The sequence below is a fragment of the Hemibagrus wyckioides genome, linkage group LG02 (genome assembly GCF_019097595.1).
Source record: "Hemibagrus wyckioides isolate EC202008001 linkage group LG02, SWU_Hwy_1.0, whole genome shotgun sequence".
Classification (NCBI taxonomy): Eukaryota; Metazoa; Chordata; class Actinopteri; order Siluriformes; family Bagridae; genus Hemibagrus; species Hemibagrus wyckioides.
Window position 1 is genome coordinate 16,221,395 of NC_080711.1, and position 8,633 is coordinate 16,230,027.

Consider the following 8,633-nt stretch of genomic DNA (forward strand, 5'->3'; position numbering starts at 1 on the left):
TCTGAATAAGATATTTTACATTTTATCTTCAATGGCATGGTCTAGTAATTTAATTTAAATGTCTCTTGAGAGATTTATTTAAGTATCATCATATGTTTCCTTAAAAGTAAAAGTCTTATTCAAGGCATTTAAAGTCCACAGTTTCAAAACAGAGCATATTAACTTTTAACTCATTTGGGTAGGAGTATAAAATGAAATCTTGAAAATGAAAATGCATATCAAATTGATTATTTATGAGTTGTTATAGACTTGGCATACAGTGCATAAGTATTCATCCCTCTTAAATGTTACACCCGCAAACCGAAATGGACTTAAGTATTGGAACAACAATGCCCATTCTATTGTTTTTGCTGTACACTGAAGACATTGACATTTGAGATAAAAAGATGTATATAAGATAATTGGAATTGGAATGGATTGGAATTTCAGCAGTTCTTTCCTGATATTTACATCTCAGTGTGTTAAATAACTTAGAACATGACACATGACAAAAATATTAGAACATGTAAGTGACAGGTGTCCTTTTTGTCTAGGCGTGCCCTGTTAATTTGCTTGTTCAAACAATTAATAGCTCTGAATGTCTACTCTTGGTTTGAAATCTACATTTCACTATACAGACAAGAGTAGAGGGAAATCGATTAGATCCACTGTAGCTTTGGTCATAGTCAATAAAAGAATTTGCAATGTCCTGAAGAAGAAAGAACCCATTGGTGTATTTACAGCCAGACATTGAATAAGTTAGCCAATAATGTTTGATAACAGAAACATTGTGAGACCTGTGAAGATAAACCCCAAAACAACATCAACACCAACATCCTGCACAGGACAGGGAGGAAGAAACCACAATTCAACATTTAAAAGAAGGCTTTAAGAATATAGAGGCCATAAGAAATATATTGATGAGCTACAAAAGATAATGGACCAAGATTCACCTCTAGTTTGCACTGCTGGAGTGGGGATTTCTTCATGCTTGAAAAGTGAGCATAGGTGAGATCAAGGTCATGGTGCTGCTGCTTTTCAGCTAAAACATGAAACGAACAATACATTTAATGTAAACTAATTTAATCTGATCAAATAATTATATAAGAACAGAAAAACGCATGTTGACTTTCTTCCTTTTATTCACCTAGAAATTAAACATAGCACAAAGCACATAGACTGCTTACATGAATACATATGTATATGTGTATATTATATGCATCTATATTATATACATATAAGTTCAATATTAAACTTTATTGATTTGATGCAAAATTAATATTACAAACAAATGACATAAACAGGGCATTGAAAGTTCTACAGTGATATTGTGATTGCATGCCATGACATTTATTCAGTCAGACCAATCAGTCACTATTGTTGAATATCTTTTATGAACACCTGCTTCAGTTCTGCGTCATTCTAACCCTGGAATGAAATGGTTGGTCTGAATATGGTATAAACACTGTGATGGTGTGCCTGTTTGTTTTGAGCCACCTGCAATGTGCTTGAAGACTGTTGACATAATTTGCGTACAAACCACAACAGCATAGTAGGAGTCAAAACATGCGCATGTAGTTGTCACGCATTGTAGCTGTATGCTAATTACAAACACACATTTGTCTTATTCGTCAAACCACCCAATTTCTGTGTCTTCTACGAATCTCTATATGAATAACATCAAAGTGTGTGATAATAACGAGACACTAGAAACTGAAACCAATCACTAGGAAAGTCTAATAGGACAGATTAATTCCATGTACTTGACTCTTCATATAAATCGGTTCGCTATTAAACATTTGCATTTTCTTTTGAATTGAATCATGCCATTTCTTAAGAACCTGTGCTTAATGATGACTAAAGTTCAATTCCTTTCTTTTGCATACAACCTAACATCTCTTATAAGAGATTGTTTAAGATTATCTTTAAAAACTGCTGCACATACATTTTATTCATTTGTCTTTTTGCAAATTGGGCTTTGAATTTTTTGTTTTTTTGTGTGTTTACACCACTATGAAACAAGAAATATCCAGGTTGGTATTGTTTAGCACTACACATTATTTAATCACTGCTTCACTTTGAATGTTTTGTGCAATTATGGAATATGAATGCTAATAAAGGCCTTACATTTACTTACACAATGCTAACAACTCCATATTTGCCTTTATTTCTCCTTACTAGCCTTTACATCAAAATTAGCAGTTGGTCTCCAGTTCGATCCTTAGCTCAGGTTACTGGAGGCTGGCTTATTCCACATGTTTACATGGGTTTTAACAGGGATTTCAAAGCACAAACTGCACTGAAGGGTTGGAGGTTGTGACTCACATACACTTAAAAACATGTGTTGTAGACTATCTCTAAATTGTCTGTAGTGTGTGAGTGTGTGTGTGCATTTGTGCCCTGCGATGAGGGCAAAAGCACATATTACTTTGTAATGATGTATAAAATTCAAAGAAATTCCAGATCTCTCTTGCCAGTACAGTAAGTGCACTCTTAATTGTTTCTTTATATAGCTATTGCTTCTTAGCTTCTTAAAAGAGGTCTACTTAGAACCATGTGTAGTGTGAAAACACCATTATAGTTTTTCTCAGAGGAACACATCCATAGTGGCATTTTCAATAGCATGATGGACCTTTTGTCTTTCTAGAGACTAGAAACTCCATATACTGGTCATGATGATTATGGGATAATGGCTGATATCAGAATAATGCCACATTTTTTTGGTTTAACACCTAACAAAAAATAATTTCATACCATTAAGAAATTGTGGCACAAGCAAGTGAAACTTAAAAAATGTTATTGTCACCAACACAATATAAAGCCTTTTATCTATATTTAAGTTTGTTAAAGGCCCTGCGATGGACTGGCGACCTGTCCAGGGTGTACCCCTGCCTTTCGCCCTATGTGCGCTGGGATAGGCTGCAGCAGACCCCAGTGACCCTAGGAGTCCTAGGAATAAGCGGGTATAGACAATGAATGGATGAATGAATGAAGTTTGTTAAATATTTGTAGCATGGAAAGCATTAATTCAGGAAATGGTTAAAAGAATAAGTTAAGATTCTATTAGAGACAGTTTTATAGTGTGTGCATGGGATTAAAAATATAATTAAAAAAAAACAAATAAAGCAGCTGCAGCTGTCCACAATGCCCCATATTTTCTTTGTAATATGGAATGAGATTGGTTTTTAGTTAGCAAAAGTGCAATATTTAATTAAGCAGTTGTGTAGCTTTGCATATTTAAACAGGACTTTAAATTTTATTGAACCAAGCAAGCACCATGACTGCATCGTAAATGACATCTTATGTGAGTATATGGGGTATGTAATAATCAAGTTTATATTTTAGGTAGTACACTACAATACCTATTTGGTTATAGCTACCATACTTTTGTTAATGTGTAGTACAAAGCTACAGGTGCTACTGCTGTTTCAGAGTAAACCTTATTCGTGTATTGATATTTTGTATTCGGATTTTATTTATTTTCTTTTGATAGAAAGGTTAAATCAACCCCTTAATCTTACTCTCAATAATAAGTAAGAACTGTATTCTCAAACATTTGGGACTTTTTTTTATGAGTGTTCTGTTGCTAATACCAATAAAGCAAATTTATGTTCACCTAATCACAATCAAAACAACACTGAGGAAGAGATTTTGTTTAAAAATTTGATTCATCTTTTATTTTCCCTTTTATAACAAAAGTAAACGCTGACATAGAAGAATAAATATACATTCATGTAGTTTGTTCACAATGCCGCAGACATTCGTGTTCAATGCGTTCTTTAAAAACAACAAACAAACAAACAAAATATTCTAGTAAACTGTAAACAAGTGCTCAAGTGTCACAGCGAACTCGTCGATCGGTAAAGTCTTAAACGCTTACAGCAGGTCTGTGAAGAATCTCCACCTTGTTTGCTCGCTCCACTACAACATGGAACCCTGCAAGTTCGCGTATTAAGAATCGCGCGTCAGAACCCAAAGTGACCCGTGCTACTTTGGCCGTTTTATGGTGCGAGACGACAGAACCGAGCTGTACCGCCGTGCCGCCCTGGAGTGTTCAAATTCACAATCCAATTAGTCTGTTTAGCTAATGACACAGCGATCCTTCGTGCCTTGGTGTAAGGCTTTTTCCTTAATGTACATGAGATCGCTGTGCACACTCGGCCGCCTTGCGAAGGGAGCCACGATGCCGTACGCGTCACCGCCGTCCTTGAATTTGCGGTTGCGCAGGGATTTTCTGTGCAGCACATCGCCACACTGCAGTGAGATCTTACGGTGCCGGTCGGGGCTCATCTCGTCTGGCAGCTTGGCCATGGCGAAGAGCGCGTGAAACATAACGTCCACGTTGGTGTTGCGCTTGGCCGATACCTCGAAGTAAGCACAGCGCTCTTCCCCCGCCACTAGTCGCTCGATCTCGTCGTCTGAAACCTCGCGAGTGAACTCACGATCGCACTTGTTGCCACAGATGACCACTGGCACATCAGCGCTCTCTTTCGTCTTGGTCTTTAGACATGATTTGGTCTCGAAGATCTGCCTCTTGAGTCGCTGCACCTCCTGGAAAGAAGCTCGGTTGTCTAAACTGAACACCAGGATGAAGACATCACCTGAAAGGGTAGAGAAAAAAAATATTTTAGTCATCATACACACGCGCGTAATTTGTGCAGGTGCAACAGGTGCATGTGGTCTGTTGTGGTTATGAGAGAATAGCGACCCCAACAATTTTAAGTATGATGTATATTGTATATTGTACTAAACTTGGTACAGTAAGATACTGATCTTATTCTTGCCTTTCCACAGAGCAAATTATTCAAGTAATTTAGAAGGTGTGGTTGTCACATTTTGTTATTATTTTGAGACCGGATTGATAACTTGAGCCAACATATCATTTCAGCTTATAATAATAATAATAATAATAATAATAATAATAATAATTCCAACTTGGCCAGTTAGTGATCAGCCAGAATTACCTGTCAGGATGGAGAGTCTCCTCATGGCAGGAAAGGGGTGATTTCCAGACGTGTCCAGGATGTCCAGCTGATAGACATCTCCGCGGATGCTATAGAACTTTCGGTGGAAGTCCTCGATGGTTGGCGTGTACTGATCATCAAAGCGCTCGTTCAGGAAACGAGAGATGATCGCCGTCTTGCCCACTTTGGTGGATCCGAGCACGACCATGCGGTGGCAGTTCTTAGCTGGGATATTGAAATCATGTTCGGACGGAGACATTTTCTTAATCATGACTTCTGCCGGTCAAACGAACACGTATGCTCACTTAGTCCCAGGATGGTTTTAAAACAAACTTACATGTAGTTCTTGCTTTACTTTGCTGAGTCTGTAAAGCCTGGGCGCATTTATATAAACAAAACTGGCGACTACGCCTCCTTTTACCTCACTGATGACGCGCGGGCGCGCGAGAGCGTGTGTGTGTGTGTGTGTGTGTGTGCCCTAAGAAAGATAGACAATAGACTATGTGAAGCTTTTTAACCTCGGTCTAGGCTACAGTCTTATAAAGGCACAAAGAAAAACGCTATGTAAAATGAGAAAAACTGAAAAAAAGCACTGGCACTTTACCTGAGCTGTGTTCATAAATGTTGAGAGAGAAAGGGAGTTAGAAGGAGGAGGAAGGGTACGATTACTAGATTGAATTAAATTAAATTTTTTAATTACTTGGACAACAACAACATCCCGGGATGGCTGTTATTTCTAATAACAAAATTGTGTGACTGCGTGCGTAAAAATAGACATAACATGAACCCATATCATTGCAAAACTCTTAAATGCATTTATACTGTATAGCTGGGTGGCTTTTGTTATTTTTTTTTTATGCAAACAAGTGCTCTCGTGCAAACCCTGTAGTCTCATAGCTAACATTTAACATGGTCATGCGACGATACATGTAAAACATTACAGAGCTCGACGTAGTTTCGAGATAATTGCTGGTTCAACCTCAACACACCAGGTTAAGGGACTGATATTTGAACAGTGATGTCACAGCATGGTTCATCAGCTGCTACACGCGCTTAATGATTCATAAACAAGCGCAGTTTTGCTTAGCAAAATTGTGCATGAATGCACACTGCTCCATGAACTTCAACACGTTTTGTTTAGTTTAGTTTTTTTTTTCCATCGCCCCACACTTGTCAAACAGGGATTTATTAACTTCATTGTGACACTTATGACTGAAGTGTCTTTGGTATCACCGTATAGACTGCTAAAACGCCCGCGCGCCCACACACACACACACACACACACACTATGTATTGCATATTATTATGGTCAGGTCTTGAGCTGATGAATATATGTCCAGTATAAAGACTCAACTAGTTGGCGCCACACGTTCCGTTACTGCGCGTAAATTCACTCTAGAGCCGCTAGAGGGTTCTCTGAATTTCAAGCGGTTAAATGTGTAAATCTGACTGAGCTCCTAAGATTGGGAAATGTGCCGCACATGCTTAACCCAACGCAAAAGTATTTCTGTTTTAGTTAGTATGGAAGCAGGAAAGGGTAAGAGGATAATCAAGGTACATATAGTTTATATATATATATATATATAGTTTTGATGTTGATCCTGTATGGTGGGTTTAATCTAAAAAAGTGCATGTATAGTGTGACGTGATATTTTTAATTAGACATAAATTAATTTGGAAGAATTGTTAAACCACCTATGTGATGTTTTTGGACAGCACAAGAAAACCAAGGAACCCTGGGGAAGTGCATGCTGTGAGAACATGCAAAACTCCGCACACATAGCACAGTACCCTGTAGCTGAACCAGCAATGCTTCCCACTGCTCCACTTTGCCCCCACCCCCAATAAAGTACAGTTGATCGTAAATTTAACACTACCAAAATTTATAATATAGATTATGAACTTTAAATTTTAACATTCTAGCATCATCGGCTGAGTGACCATTTTTCTATTGTGAAATTCAAGCTTTTTAGTCTGGTCTTTAATGTGCCAGTGAAATGTGCAAAATGAGGTGAAATAGATATGTTGGCTCTACATCAGCACTCATTAGTTAGTAATTAGTTCACTATGTACCCACTTATGCGTTTTTAACGAACACGTGGCGCATCATATTTCAGATCCATCATGTGCGGCCACTGGGATTAAGAGTATGCTTTCTCACCTGCTTTCAAAATGTACCAATAGCTGTTAAGATCACAAAGGGGTTATTCTTGAGCCTTAGAAACACAAGGAATTAACATGTTGGATGCTATAATCATCTGCTTAAGACTACATGTAGACGTATTTGTGAATATTGCAGTTTTTTAATGATTGCTGCTTATCTCTCTACCTGTACCTATCTAGCAAGTCAGTGTATAATGTATTTTACATATAAACTGAGTTTGTAGTATCTATTTGTCTGGGTAATAAAATGTTAACCCAACCAAAAGTTGTAAAATCCTATATCTCAGTAAATGTCTCTTGCTGTATAAATGCTTTGGTAATCAGGGAATGGACAAAAAGGATTTTTTTCAAGACAGTACACAGTAAAAAGCAGACATGTTTTTTTTGTGCAAGCAACTGAAACTATCCTAGCACACTGGTTTTATGTACAGGGTTTTTCTACCTACATCAACACCAAGCGACCTTAAAAATGATTTTAAAAACTTGATGAAATTCCACTTTTGGTAAACTATTGCACCACATGCACAAGTTTCAGAAATGCAACATTTTGAGCAACATTTTAAGTTTCAGACAACTTTACTGGTACTGTGCAGTATAAAATGTGATAATTTACTCTTTTGAATGCAGCTATTCAATCCATTTAGAGCAAATGTACACAGTGGTCACAAGTCAGTGGTGTCATATTGGAAAAATACAATGAATCCACACAAATAGTGCAGAAACACAAATGTAAGAGTGTTCAGTGAGCAGGAAAACAGTTGTCATAAGTGTCATATCTTAAAAAAACAGCAAAATTGTTATGTAAACCACAAGAACCATTCTCTTAACTCTGACTGACCGCATGTTCAGTTTTTTGGTCTTTTTATACTTTTGCATTCTTGCGTTTTTGTCACGTTCTTTTCCTTTTAAGAAAGGTAGCTGCTGTTTTTCCTTTCTTTTTGGCTCATGTATGCAATCCATCACCACACTGAATGGCTCCTGCTAGTGAAGTGGGTTAATTTGACCTAAAGAAGAGCCCAGGTTGGTCTAGAGCTGCAGATCAGAGGATGCATAATAGAATCAGAGTAGCCATTACAATGTAATTTTGGTCATTTCTCAGCACATGGACAAGTGACCTTTCTATACCGCTTTAACAATGTTGATACAAAAAAGGTAGGACATGACATCCGCTGTATGCAGGACAGGTGAAAAGTTCAATAACATCAGCTCATGAAGTTCTACAATTTTGGGATAGCAGATTTCGGCTTTGTGTTGCTTTATATACAGCAGATAACAAAAAGTGGGGTGATTGAATTGAGGCTGAAGCATTAGAAAAGGACATGGCCAACTGTCAAAATATTCTTGTCTAAACTTACTATTCATAATGTCACAATCAAACTCACAACTTTCACACTGTTCCTACATGGATGTGATTGTTGTACATACTTGTCAAAAAGAGAAGGTGGCTGTAAAGAAATCTGCCGGAAAGTTAGCCAGTAATGCTATTTATCTGTTAGCAAGACTTCATGGTATGAAAATGGTGAGATA

General features: G+C 37.5%; 1 protein-coding gene across 1 annotated transcript; it reads right to left on the reverse strand.

Moving 5' to 3' along the window:
- Positions 1–3,628: 3,628 nt before the first annotated feature.
- Positions 3,629–5,316, reverse strand: LOC131364155 (dexamethasone-induced Ras-related protein 1-like). Its single transcript, XM_058407270.1, has 2 exons — positions 4,944–5,316; positions 3,629–4,580 (listed from the first exon to the last, which is right to left on the reverse strand). Exons 1-2 carry the CDS (start codon positions 5,212–5,214, stop codon positions 4,060–4,062), a joined length of 792 nt encoding a protein of 263 aa, XP_058263253.1. The 5' UTR covers positions 5,215–5,316; the 3' UTR covers positions 3,629–4,059.
- Positions 5,317–8,633: the final 3,317 nt, after the last annotated feature.